Here is a 13760-nt window from a genome sequence, read left to right as displayed (position 1 = left end):
AGAAGCCTACAGGAAAGGTCGCCCCACACCCAGCGACCGTACGGAGGAGTGGGGATCGGCCCACGCGCTCCGGACGCCGACTGAAGCCGTGTCCTGATTGGCGGGGCACACCCCTCCCCCACTCTTCCTTCCCGCCTCTTCCTCTCGGCGCCTGCCTCTCCCTCCACCAGCAGAGCCCAAGACCAACAACTAGGCCGAGAATATCCGCACCTCCCGCTCAGTCCGCCCGCCGACCCTGCCCGCCCGGAGCACCGCTTCACGCCGACCCCTTCCAGCGGCACCCCGCACCCGCTCAACCTCACCTGGGCAGGGAGGCCCCATCTCGCTCTCCCTGTCTGGAGCTGGTTTTAAATCGCGCGCCGAGACGCTTTAACGGCGTAACGGCCGCGGTGACGTTTGCCGTGGGCGGGGCCAGAAGCGGGCCTGCGCAGGCCGCCGCATCCTCCGCCTGTAAAGGGGGTGTGCCGGGCTGTGCACTAGTGTGCTGCTTGGAATGGCTGGTTTCCTGCTCGGTTCCTGTGAGCGCACTGTAGAGGGTCCATGGACTCCCTGAAATAGCATGAAAACTCCCTCTTTTCGAGCTTAGACGCCCAACTGGGCACTAGCCCACTAGCTGGGCTCCAGCGCAGAGCAGGACGGGCGAAGACACTGCTTTCACGCAATTCACTTTCTAACGATGGGGGCAGATTACTAGGAAACAAGGTTAATTTCTCATAGTGACCTGTTTTATGAGGGCAGCAAAACACTAAGGAGGTAGAAAGCGATGGATGGGTTATGGGACAGAGGTGAGAAGGAGCCAACAACACAATGGACGGATCGGGCAGGCGAAGGACAGGTGCGAAATGTTGTATACACAGTTTTGAATGAAGGCCATCATTTTTACTCACATTCTTGTGAAAAGCTTAATGGATATCTACACCTTCCCCCCCCCCCCCCACTCCTACCCCTGCCACACTAAAGAAAAGGTTAAGGTCAGAAATGAGATGGGTATAATTGGCACCTATCCATTCTTCATCTGATCCCAAGAATCGTATTATGGGAGGAAAGGCCAGGGCAATTTCCCCAAATATCTCTAGAATATCCTATAATTTCTTTTTTGTTTTTTATTTATTTTGAGAGAGAGAAAGAGAATCCCAAGCAGGATCTGCACTGTCAACACGGAGCCAGACCTGGGGCTTAATCCCATGAGCTCTGAGGTCATGACCTGAGCCAAAATCAAGAGCCTAACTGGCCGAGCCACTCAGGCACCACCCTGCCCCCATTATTTCTTACAACACACATCTGGCATTTTATGCAGTGTTTCCCCTCAAGGGTGTTGTTGGTATTCAGGGTGAAACAATTCTTGACACGTGGGACTCTGTAGGACTGTTCAGCAACCTCCACACCATTTGTCCGCTGAATGCCGTCAGTGCCCCTCAGTCATTAAAAGTACTACCCTTTGTTGAAAACCTCTTCATAAGCCTATTTGCTTTTGCACAAATAGTGACCACCTTCAAATCTTTAGCGCAAGGCAGTGTGGAATAGAGAGAAGAACGCAGGTTTACAGTGTCTTTTAGCGAATGATTCTACCAGCCACCCAGGGACCCAAATCAGCACCCAGGAGCCATCCTGGATGCCTTACTCTCTATACACAATCTATTGTTGAACTCTTTTTACTTCCTAAAAAGCTCTTCAACTCTGCGTCTCTTTTTCATCCATATTACCTTCTTGCTGGTCTGCAGCAGCTCCACACCTGCTCGGACACCCTCCTCATTGCACCCAGGGTGGTTGTTGCTAAGTACCTGTTGCTAAGTACCGACCTGTCACTTCCCAAAGTCTCAAACCATTCAAAAGTTCCATTGCTCTGGGAACTTCTAAAGTGGTCTAGAAGGCCCTACAGGGTCTGGTCCCTGCAGCCTCTCCAGCTTCATCTTGCACCTTGCCTCCGCTTACTTCCTGCCCTCCAGACACTTGGGCCTTCCATCAGACTCTTCCCTCATCATGCCCATTCCCATAAGGCCTCTGCACGTGCCATGTGCACATGTCCTCCACATAGGATCTCAACCCCATCTTCACCCAGTTGGCACCTGTCAAGTTTCAGCTCACATCACTTCCTCAGGGAAGCCTTCCTTGATACGCTCAAGTGTCCTTACTGGAAGTTTTAGTGGAACTTGTCACCTTTGAAATTTCACATCCGCTGGTGTGACTATTTCATGTCTATCTCCTCCACAGGTTGTCAGTTCCATGAGGATGGAAGCCATTGTTTTCCCAGGGCCCGGTGCTAGCCCCGGACACAGCAAGTGCTTGAATATGTATTGAATGTGTGAAGTGGGAAGACAAGCTTAAATCCTCGGTTGGGCATGTGAACCTCTCTGGGCCTCATTTTCTTCTGTTTATAAAACATTGAAGATAATACCCCTTCACTGGACTGCTTGGGGCTCCCTGTGCTGGGAGGGAGAGCCAGCTCCACCCCCTGGAGGGTCATTCACCTCCAGATCTGAATGCCGTCTTTGTTTCTCGAGGGGTTAGTTGGGTGGAGGGTGCCAAAAGATTGAATGATTTATCAGTGGTTTGAGTGGTATGCAAAACTCAATTGCTCTGCACACACCCCAAGTAGTGCCTCCCGCCCCCACTCCTGGTCTGCCAGAAAAGCAGTACTGGGGCCATTCCCCTTCCCCATTTCACTCCTTACCAAGATCTACTTCCCCAAAATGAATGGCAAAAACCTTTAGGTGAGGAACGATACTGTTATCGGTTGGCGACCTGAACAATCTTTCGGCTTCAAATTGGCCCTGACCTTCCATCCTGCAGCTGGCTTGTATCATAATGTAGTTCATGATATAAACAAGTCACTGGGGCTCAACAGGCATGTAGTGCAAATGGCTTTACATTCATTTTGGCCTCTGAGCAAATGCCTTTAATTTTTGTATGTGATACGAAACTCCTGACCTAAAGACTGGGCTAAGGACCAACAATTTCTGTCTTCTAGAATTTCTAAACAACATACCACCCTTTATCTTAATGTAGTGCTTTTAGCTTTTCAAAGCATGTTAACTCCTACATCTTGATATTCCCAAGACCATGCTGGAAGGTTGCTAGGACATGCACTTTCCTCCAGGCTCTGCCTTTTACTAGCTATGTGACCTTGGGGAAGTTGTGTACCATTTCTTTTTCTTTTTTAAATTTATTTTGAGAGAGACAGAGACAGCGCGAGTTGGGGAGGGACAGAGAGAGAATCCCAAGCAAGCTCCCCACTCTCAGCACAGAGCCCAATGCAGAGTTCAAACCCAGGAACTGTGAGATCATGACCTGAACCGAAACCAAGAGTCGGACGCTTAACCGACTGAGCCACCCAGGCGCCCCAGTGTGTACCATTTCTGTGCCTCAGTTTCCTCATAGGTAAAATGGAAGGGATAAAGCCCTCACTTCATGGTGTTATAGTGTGAGGACTAAATGAGTTACCTCACTTAGAGGTAACTTAGCATTAAGAACAGTGCCTGGACCATTGGCAATGCTCAATGAACGTGAAGTATAACCATTACTAGAACTCCTGTTGTATCCTGGGTGCCGGCCAGGAATTGTTTTAGAATAAAGCTCAGCTTCCTCAATTATCTAGAGAAGTTTCCCCTTTCATTGTAAGAGTATTCCCAGAGCACAACAGCTCTGTTCTTTCCATTACTACTTGTTTTTTCTATACTTGTTCTTAACACCCTCTGCCCCACCCAAGCTTCGCTGACTGTTCCCTTTGTTGTCTTCTGTTCGCTCCTGTTTTCTTACCTCTTACTAGACTGGAAACCACAGAGCTCTAGAACATCATACTACCTTTCAACTTGACAGATTTGTGCCTCCTACAGCTTCTCAATGTTGTTTGTAGTCTTTTAAATTGGCTGATATTTTGGTCTGGGCACCATGAAAATGAATCACATTCTGAATTATTCTTTCCTGGCTACTGGCCATGCCACTGGGAAACCTCAGGGCAGACTGGTTCAAGGTGCATTGAGAAATAGCAGGATGTACTGGATGAAGCTATCAGGAGAACATGAACATCTTGGGAACAGGCATGTGAGAATACTGGTCTTCTGTGTGTGTTATTATGTAGATTCCAACTGACACACAAAATAACTTCCTTTATTGATTCAGAACTAAAACATCAACAAATTGTTTTCTAAACAAAAAGAATATGGATGTTTCTAAAACATCAAAATCCCAACGAGCATGGAACCAACCATCACTGCATCTTAGCTTGAAAGCAGTACCTGGCAGGTGTCAGCAGATAACACGGGAGCACAGCCATTAATGTGTGGTAGGAGCCTCAAATATTGACTCGCATCAGGTTCTGGGACATAAATTTGTAATTTAATTTTGCCATGGGAGGGGTGTGGATACAGCAAAAGCCCACAAGGCCAGCATCTAAACCCCCCTGTGATCGAGTTAAACGTGCGGCCAGGTTCTTCTCCCCAGATCTTCCTGGCATGCAGGGAAGGAACAGCATTGTTATTTCCAAAACAACCACACCCACAACTACAGTCACTTTTCTTAAGCCTCCTCATCAGGATGCCCAGGTTTTTGAAAGAAGGGAAAAATCCACCAATCGTATCTTCAGAATCACGACTTTGTTGGAGCTGGACTGCTCCACAGTCCCTTCCTGTCCGACCCTGGCAACGGGCCTGGATTGTGATGATCCTGCTTTGCAAAACCGCAAACATAGTTCAAAAAACTCCCTTTGTCATCTTTGAAAAGAGAATACAAAGGCATTAACAGACTGAGAAAAAGCACGGCTACACATGGGGGTTAAACCTTTTCATTTGACAAAACAAATGGCTCCCTTTAGAAACACTAATTGTTCATCTCAGAGCCACCCGCCCCCCACCCCGCCAAAAAAAAGACTGTCCTCTGTAAGGGTTTTATAACATTGGTTCCAGGCTTGAGAGGCTTGTTAGATGCTGGCTATGTCATTAATTTTAGTAAATACACTAAATTTACTAAATTTACACAATTATGAAATAGATCACCATTGACTTAATATTTGTGAATCAGTGCTAATGAATTCTTTGGCTAGTAGTGGGAGTTTTCTTTCAGATTCATAAAAACAGCTGTATTATATTCTACTTCATATATTATATGAAAATAGGGCTAAATTAAGAAAAAGGAAAACAAACATCTTGGTTATATCTTCAAATAGAGAAGGTCTGAAAAATTAGATCCTAACATACGAGCAATTGCCTTCACAGGTATTTAGGATAAAATGATGCGCTGTCAGCTTGGATGTGAATTAAACTAACAGTTCAACCAGGAAACCAGGTTGCAAGGAATGTTGCTGGGAGTCATTCACAAAAAGGAATAAGCTGCGACGGAGGTATTCTCTGGTTCTCTTTCACTTCCAGTGTTGATACAAAACACAACTTCACAGGCCGCCTCTGGATTTCAACTCTAGCTGCAAGATCCTCCTATAACACCTGTTTCCCTGGGCCCTCTTTGGGTCATCCTAAAAGGCAGAAGAAAACCTCAGAAGACACACTGTAGATCAGACCCTACAGGCTGGACCCCATCCTTATGAGCACTTCGGGTACCCCGTAAAGTGTCTTCACCTATCATAGCCCCCCCACTGGCAAGGTAAACATCACACATACCACTGACGTGTCCTGAAAAATAAACTCTTTGGCAGCCTGAGGAATCAGAAATACCTTCTCCCCTTTTTTAATGGCCTTTACATTAATGTGCCCCAGCCAATGGGGCACAGGGCAGCGTTTTCACTTGGGTCAGAAGGTTGTGGAATTCTTCCACTGCCTGTGAGTGTGCCATGGGGTTTAGCACTAGGTGTTGGAAGAGATTGACAGGCTCGGCATTCCGAAATGTCTTAGGGATCGGGATGGTCAGGGGCAGGAAGGTGTTACCAATGAGGAAATGATGGAGGGACCGTTGCTGGAGGCCACGGCCCAAGAACCAGAGGATGTCCTGGAGCCGCTGGGAGAGCATGCTGTGCTGCCAGTCTGTTAGGGGCAGCCGCAGCAACAGGTGCATGAGGGCCGTTTTGAAGTGGTAAGAGGTGAGGATAGGACGAGATGCTCCCTGGGGTAAGCTCTGAAGGTCCCGGAGACTTAAAATGATCTGGAGGCACTTGAGGTGGCAGGTGTTCTCCGGAGCAAAACGCCCTACCAGCTTCAGGAACAAGTGTTCACAGGCTGCAAAGGACTCAGGCCAGTCCACACTGGTGAGCTGTTCCTGGTCAGGAGCCTGACTCACCAAGTAGACCAACGTGTCTTCCCTTTGCACCCCCAGAACCAAGTGGATCGAGAGAAAGCGGCCTGAGCGGTAGTCCAGCCTGAGCTTGCAGGAGGTGGTAGACGGTGGGAGGCTGAGCTTAAAGTCATACTTGTGGGCCACAAGGGCCCAGGCATTGCCCATCATGTTCCGGAACCACTGTACTGTCTTGCACACGTCCAGGTGGGAGCCAGTGCAGAGAGCCACCTTGATGGTGCTGCTACACTTGCTTAGGAGAGCCGAGTGATCCCTGTGGTGGTGCACCAGGCACAGCACGTCCCCCAGAATCTTCTCACGCTTGCACACACATTCCGACTCCACCAGCACAGAGCCACAGCGGCGGCCTAGGGTCGGATCCCTCATCTCCAGCACAAACATAGTGCCCTGCGGAGGGACAATGGGCACCAGGATATCAAATTTCTGAGTCTCGTGAAGGGTTCCCCATTTCTCAAAGGCAGCCCCGATGCCCAGGCAGTCCTCCAGCTGTGGGTGAGCCTCCCGGCGGCTGAGCACCCGACAGGCCTCAATGAGGTCATCCACAAAGCTCTCTACGAATTCGCAGGTGCAGGACAGATCACGGGTGACATTCTGGACGTAGTGTTTGTAAAAGGATTCCAGGGCCTCCCTCGAGGGGAAGTCAGTAAGCCAGTTATAGGAGGTGACGGGCACAACACGGACTTCCTCCTCCTCCTCATCGCTGCTGGAATCAAAGGCCGGCTCATGCTGCATGTTCTGTCGCAGGAGCTCAAAGACGAGAAAAAGGCAGAAGAGGCCAGCATTCCACAGGTTTCCCAGCAGCCAGCCCAGTGGCCCCTCCTGGCCATCAGCCTGGAATGGCCACCCCATGTCTTGCTTCCCCAACACTAACTGGTCACTGGATGTGTCTCCTCTCCAGAAGTTCTCTGCCTTCTGCTTCTGCTCAGCTGCCCGCTTTCTCTCTTCAAACTCTAGCTCCAACTGGCGCATCTCCTCGCTCATCCGCTTCTCCAGCTGCCGACTTCTGGCTAGTGTGTCCAGGTCCATCCGGTCGCTGACCATCAAGGGGTGGTGAACAACATACATCACTGCCAGGAACAGAAGGCTTATCACAGCCATGGAGGCCTCTGCATCTGGAGAAGTTAGGAGGGTGGGAGTCAGTGGTGATCTTCGGGATTCATCTGCTCTCCGGTGCGTACTCCCCAGAGCCCTGGAACCCCAAATCCTGGAAGGTACTCAGGACAAACAGAAAGCTCACAGAGCTGGGCATGGACAGAGCAAGGGTCTGCCCAGGAGGTGGTGTGGGAGAAATGGGGTCAGCAAGATGTGCCACTCAGTCTTTCTGCTTTCCTTCCACATGGTGTGGGTGGTATTTAGGCTTCCAGAGTATGGACCCAGGACTGTTTTCATTCCTGTGTAGAATACGGAGGGGGACCCTGTGGTAGGGTGGCCTCACCCGACTCATCAGTCCACCGTGGGCACCAGGAATGCACCGTGCCCTGCTGATCCCAGAGGGCCTTCCACTGGCAGAAAGTACTGATCTTCCTGGGCAACACCTTTCCTCTTGCCAGGCAGCCAACCCCAGGCCCCCAGCTGTAGCATCCCACCTCTGTGACTTCACAATCCTCATTCTGCTCACCCTGTGTCATCAGACCACTCAGCCTCTCCTCCCTCGTGCCCAGTGGGGCAACTGCCAGTGGGCACCAGGGAGGCACAGTCCTGCCATCCTCCTCTCCACTGATTCCTGCTGTGCTCTCTCTCTGAGGTCCTAAGGCTTATTATGCTGTATGCCCCTTCTTCGATGGGCCAGACGCAGAGGCAGGGAAGGCTCCACCTCTCAGCCCAGGAAAGTTCATGAAGAACCAGCTGCCCAAAGCCACTTGACAGTCAGCAGTCATCGGATCCTCTGCCTCCCCACCCACCACGAGGCCGGAAGCTTCTTGCATTCACCCCCACAAATTACTGGGCTTACCGAGATTACGAGATTACGAAGGACTATGCCGTGTGGGCGCTGAAGCCAGGTGGAGGGACTCTCCTCCCTTTGGAACTTGGCCTTGCTTAGTCTCACTGCCCGCTCCAGGAGCTCTGTTAAAATTTACAAGGTACGGGGCTGCGCTGTGGTTCAAAGCAGGGTGCCCCCTCCCATTCATAACTTCCCCAAATTCCACGCCCAGAGATCTCTATTCCCATCCGCCCACCCTTCTGGGGGTTTCTCCCAGGACTTGGGGCTAGGTTACTCACCGTCGGTGTTAGCGGGAACACGGTCTTAAAAGAGACAGTGCGGCCTGACCGCCCCCGCCTTTTTCCCGGCGGGGTGGGAGCTCCGTGTGCCTCGCCGGGGCTGCCCGGGGGAGTAGCCCCACTCTCCTCTCCCGGGGAACGCACCATCTTGTCCGAGGGCCCGATTGCCAGTGCGCGGCCCGCCTGGGAGACCCCACAGCGCCGGGCGCCGCTCTGTGGGCGCGGGCCCCGCACCGCGGATCCCGCCGTCCAGGCTCCGCCCCTCCCAAGCTCCTCCTACCCCAACCCCACTGCCCAGCGCGCAGCGGGAGCGCCGCCCTGGGGCCCCGGTGGCCCTGATCGCGTACGCTCGCCTTCCGTCCGCCGCTCCGACTCCGGCGGGGTCGTGTGCAGAGCGGAGGGGTTGCGGTCTCGGACTCACAGCCAAGGGGCGCACACGCCCCTGGGGGTGGTGCCAGGGGCAACTGCAGTGCCGGTTGCCGGCTTCACGCAGCTCGGTTCGCCGAGGATATACTTACTGGGAATTTAGAACGCACCGTACATGTACAGCGAAGAGGATCGTGGCATGACTAGGAATTGACGGGTGGGGGGGACAGTGCGCCTCATTCCCTCTTCGGGCTCGTCCTGCGCAAAACGGCACAAGAGCTGAGGTGTGTCGACAAGGTCCATAAGGTGCCTCTCACCCCCAGCCCACGCCCAGGCTCAGGTGTCTTTCCCCACCTGCTTTCTCCTATGGAGGTGGTTGTCATTAAAGGACCAGACAGAACGCAAAGACCTGGCTTGAGGCCTTACTTGTCACTCACTACGTAGGAGTAAGAATCCTAAACCTCCGGGGTAGCTCTGTTGATGAGATGGCGTATAAAGGAAAACTTCATGAAGTGTGGAAACTGGACAAGATTTATAATACACTAAGATATCCCAACAGAAGGGATTTCCCAGAGAGGCTGAAGAACCCCCAGCCTTCCTGTCCTGCGTCAGCTAACCAAGGAGAAAAGGAAGTGATATCTTTCCATGCTTATTAACCAAAGTCCTTCTTCCGGAAGTCAGTCAAGTTTCAGGCCTCCTTATCCAGTGGCAATGTAGAAGTGGCCCCAAACAACTTGGACAGTGCTTCCAAAAACACTTATTTCCCTGTGGAGGAGGAAAGACTGTCTTCTGGCTGACCATGGCTGAAGTTCCAAAGTTAATTTTTATGAACTTGAGGGCTACTACCAGTAAGCATTAGTGCTATCAGGCAGTGACAATGAAATTTTCTATTATTTTTTTATGACAACGTTGGGATGAAAAAAATACATTTCAGGGTGTGCGAAACAATGGTGTTTAAAGCCACATGTTTAATAAAAATGTGTCATGATCAAATAAGGGTTTGTTTCAAAAGTGATTGTCATGTCAGAAGACATTTGCTCGTTCGTGCTCATGAAGTTGGTTGCTATAGCAGATAAACTCCAAGCTGGAGAAATATTCATCCATGTAAATATCACACTTAAAGCAGCAAGAAGCCCTCTAGCAGTGAACATTTCTTGGCCTGTTTTTGGTGATTTTTCTTCTTCAGCATAATGTGAAGTGATTGCTAGCTTAGTGGGATTAAAAGAAAATCGAGTCACTTGGACACCTTGGCATTGATGCTAATTGGTGATTGTACACAAATGACATGAGGAAACTGGCAGTGGCCACTCATTTTAACAATTGAATTCCACTGTGGTGGGATTGACCCTTGTCAAGGAAGGAAACATGGTAGTTTCCCCCCCAAATAGTTTTATTTTTATCATTGGAAAATAAGACCTAGAACATAAGTACCTTCATAACCTATGTACGATTCTGCCTCTTGGCCTGCAAAACCTAAAATGTGTTTGAGACTATTAGTGTTTTTGGGGGCACCTGGCTGGCTCAGTTGGAGAAGTATGTGACTCTTGATCTCAGGGTCATGAGTTCGAGCCCCACATTGGGTGCAGGGATAACTTAAATAAACAAAAGTAAAAAATAAAGACTATTAGTGTTTTGGTGAGAAGAGTTGCTCAAAGAATTGAGAATGTGGGTAGAAACATCAATAATCAATTTAGGGGCTCCTGGGTGGTTCAGTCAGTTAAGCGTCCAACTCGTGATCTCAGCTCAGGTCTTGATCCCAGGGTCATGAGTTTGAGCCCCGTGTTGGGCTCTGTGCTGGGCATGAAGCCTACTTTAAAAAAAAAAAAAAAAAGAAATCAATTTAAAAGACAGGTCACATGATTCCGAGTGATTTATGGTGCTGGGCATGAAGCCTACTTAAAAAAAAAAGAAATCAATTTAAAAACAGGTCACATGATTCTGAGTGATTTTTCTTTGGCTTGATGAATCGGCAAATGTTACTAATACTGCTCAGTTATTGCTGTTTTTTGTTGTTGTTGTTGTTTGTTTGTTTTTGAGAGAGAGAGAGAGAGAATCCCAGCAGGGGCAGTCCCAAGATGGGCAGAGAGAGAAGTGGAGCTTAGCTGAAACGGGGCTCATGTTTTACCTGAAGGCAGACTCGTGTTCACCAGATGCGGGGCTTGAACTCACAAACCATGAGATCATGACTTGAACGGAAGTCAGATGCTCAACAGCTGAGGCACCCAGGCGCCTGAGTTGCTGCTGTTTATTCAGGAAGCCAATGCAGAGTTTGCAATTACTGAAGAATTAGACTTTATGAATTGTCTGCATGGGACAACCAGGAATATTTCTTAAAAAAAATTTTTTTTAATCGCTATTTATTTTTGAGAGAGAGAGAGGAGAGACAGAGTGCGACTGGGGGAGGAATGGAGAAAGAGGGAGACACAGGATCTGAAGCAGGCTCCAGGCTCTGAGCTGTCAGCACAGAGCCCGATGCCTGGCTCAAACTCATGAACTGTGAGATCATGACCTGAGCTGAAGTTGGACGCTTAACCAACTGAGCCACCCAGGTGCCCCAAGAATATTTCAAAGCTGAGAAAACACTAATTCAGTACAACCTGACGTGGAATCTGTTAATATATGTTACAACCGATGGTAATAAAAAAACACGGAACAGAAAAAGGCTTAGATAGGCAAATTTACAAAGCTTGCGAAAATGTCAGGTGTTTGAAGCCTATGGTTATTCGTCATATTATTCATTGGCAGGTACTTTGTGGAAAATATTTGACTCTGTCATGTATTTGTGAACCACTAGTGTCAATGGTAAACTTTGTTCATTCTCATGGACTTAAAAATCGTCAGTTCTGGGAAGTTCCATCAGAAATAGATACTGAGTATCTTGACTTGCCCTACCATCATTATCAGTTTACAATCTTTTCGAGCTTGGGGATGAGATTAAAATTTTTCTAAACAAGGGGCACCTGGGTGGCTCAGTCGGCTTAAGCATCCAACTTTGGCTCAGGTCATGATCTCACAGTTGGTGGGTTCAAGCCCTGCATCAGGCTCCCTGCTGACAGTGCAGAGCCTGCTTAGGATTCTCTTTCTCCCTCTCTCTCTGCCCCTCCCCTGCTCATGTTTTTTTTTTTTTTTTTCTCTCTCTCTCAAAATAAACTTAAAAAAATGTAAAACACATTTTTTTCTAAACAAGAACTGCCCTCAGCTAGTCTTATCAAACACTGAACGACTTTGGAAATCAGCTTTTTGTTGTAGATTTGAGACTGTTTCTTAATGAAGTCAACATAAATTTACAAGTCAAAATGGCATTTACATATGAAATTTATTCTCGGACCAAATCATTTTAACAAACAGTCACAAGTAATACCAAGCTGCTTTTTACACTTCCAGCGCTGTCAAAAGATTAAACAAGAAGCAAGATGTCCATTCCTACCTAAATTTGTAGCAGATATATTTTCTGAGCTCAAACTACAGTTCCAGCAGAGTTAGTCAGACATCAGTGCAAGTGGAAAGAATACTTCTATATTTCAAAATCCATTTAACTTTGCAATTGAGGATCTTCCACACAATCTTCAATTAGAAGTCATTAATCTGGGGGGCACCTGGGTGGCTTAGTCGGTTAAGCTTCCAACTTCAGCTCAGGTCATGATCTCGCCATTCGTGAGTTCAACCCCGCCTCCGGCTCTGTGCTGACAGCTCAGAGCCTGGAGCCTGCTTCAGATTCTATGTCTCCCTCTCTCTCTGCTCTTCACCCACTCACATCACACACTGTCTCTCTCTCTCAAAAATAAGTAAACATTAAAAAAAATTTTTTTAAAGAAGTGATTAACTGGGGGGGTGCCTGGGTGGCTCAGTTGGTTAAGTGTCTGATTCTTGATCTTGGCTCAGGTCATGATCTCACAGTTCATGAGACTGGGCCCCGGATCCAGCTTTGCACTAACAGTGTGGAGACTGCTTGGGATTCTCACTCTCCCACCTTCCCTCTTTCTCTCTTCCCTACCCCACTCATGCTCTCTCTCTCTCTCTCTCTCAAAATAAATAACATTTAAGAAAAAGAATTGATTAATCTGTAGTGTAATGACATACTAAAAAGGCAAGTAATGGGGCGCCTGGGTGGCGCAGTCGGTTAAGCGTCCGACTTCAGCCGCGTCACGATCTCGCGGTCCGTGAGTTCGAGCCCCGCGTCAGGCTCTGGGCTGATGGCTCGGAGCCTGGAGCCTGTTTCCGATTCTGTGTCTCCCTCTCTCTCTGCCCATCCCCCGTTCATGCTCTGTCTCTCTCTGTCCCAAAAAAAATAAACGTTGAAAAAAATAAATAAATAAATAAAAAGGCAAGTAAGAATCTAATATAAGAATGCTTTCAATTTAATATGAATACATTCATATTAATTCATAATATGAATATGTTTAATATGAATATGTTCAAATTAATATTTAATATGTTGTGGATTAATATATCAATTTTTGTTAGTAACTATTGAAAAACATTTTCAAAGAGGCAATATGTAATATCTCATTACATGTCAGCATTAACAGATGAACATTTGCAATCAATGTGGATGATAGGAAACATACACTTTGAGCCCTAATTAAGTGACATGTTATTTCCAAAAAATAAAGGAATTCCATTCTTTTCATTAGTAGCCCCATATTACAAAAAAAAAAAAAATGCACTTAACAATTATTATTGTACTTTGAATTTTGTCAATAGAATTTTGTGGAAATGTATTTTCTCTCTTGTTATGTAAACGCCTGCATAACATCCATGATTCTGCCTCTTGGCTGGTAAACACTAAAACATTTACTATCTAGATGGCCCTTTACAGAAAAAGTCAAGTGTCCTTTACTCTTTTTTTTAATGTTTATTGATTCATTTTGAGAGAGAGCGCGCAAGCAGAGTGCAAGCAGGGAAGGGGCAGAGAGGGAGAGAGAGAATCCCAAGCA

The 13760-nt window shown here is 48.0% G+C and overlaps 2 protein-coding genes and 1 long non-coding RNA gene across 11 annotated transcripts in view; 1 reads left to right on the top strand and 2 right to left on the bottom strand.

Moving 5' to 3' along the window:
- NCAPH (non-SMC condensin I complex subunit H) overlaps positions 1–419 on the bottom strand; it is a 34259-nt gene extending 33840 nt beyond the window's left edge. For both annotated transcript variants that reach the window (XM_086700479.1, XM_025927279.2), the window contains exon 1: positions 303–419. In XM_086700479.1, coding sequence (XP_086556605.1) covers positions 303–321 — 19 coding nt within the window. In that variant the 5' untranslated portion in view covers positions 322–419. The remainder of the gene's footprint in view (positions 1–302) is intronic.
- Positions 106–2394, top strand: LOC147582362 (uncharacterized). Its single transcript, XR_015249023.1, has 2 exons — positions 106–835; positions 2212–2394. It is a non-coding gene; the product is annotated as an uncharacterized LOC147582362 (long non-coding RNA).
- Positions 2395–4086: 1692 nt separating this feature from the next.
- Positions 4087–8992, bottom strand: ITPRIPL1 (ITPRIP like 1). 8 transcript variants are annotated; one of them, XR_015249022.1, is made up of 3 exons: positions 8458–8734; positions 8189–8301; positions 4087–4709 (listed from the first exon to the last, which is right to left on the bottom strand). XR_015249022.1 is itself a non-coding variant. In XM_086700483.1 (3 exons), exon 3 carries the CDS (start codon positions 7333–7335, stop codon positions 5692–5694), a length of 1644 nt encoding a protein of 547 aa, XP_086556609.1. In that variant the 5' UTR covers positions 7336–7628; positions 8189–8301; positions 8976–8992; the 3' UTR covers positions 4087–5691. The 8 variants fall into 8 exon arrangements, 7 of the variants coding, with proteins under 7 accessions (XP_086556609.1, XP_086556607.1, XP_086556608.1 ...); XM_086700483.1 differs by lacking the exon at positions 8458–8734 and adding an exon at positions 8976–8992 and having other exon boundaries at positions 4087–7628; XM_086700481.1 differs by having other exon boundaries at positions 4087–7628; positions 8458–8719.
- Positions 8993–13760: the final 4768 nt, after the last annotated feature.

Source organism: Puma concolor, chromosome A3, assembly GCF_028749965.1.
Source record: "Puma concolor isolate L17-30 chromosome A3, mPumCon1.1.hap2, whole genome shotgun sequence".
Classification (NCBI taxonomy): domain Eukaryota; kingdom Metazoa; phylum Chordata; class Mammalia; order Carnivora; family Felidae; genus Puma; species Puma concolor.
This window is presented reverse-complemented; position numbering and strand designations above follow the sequence as displayed.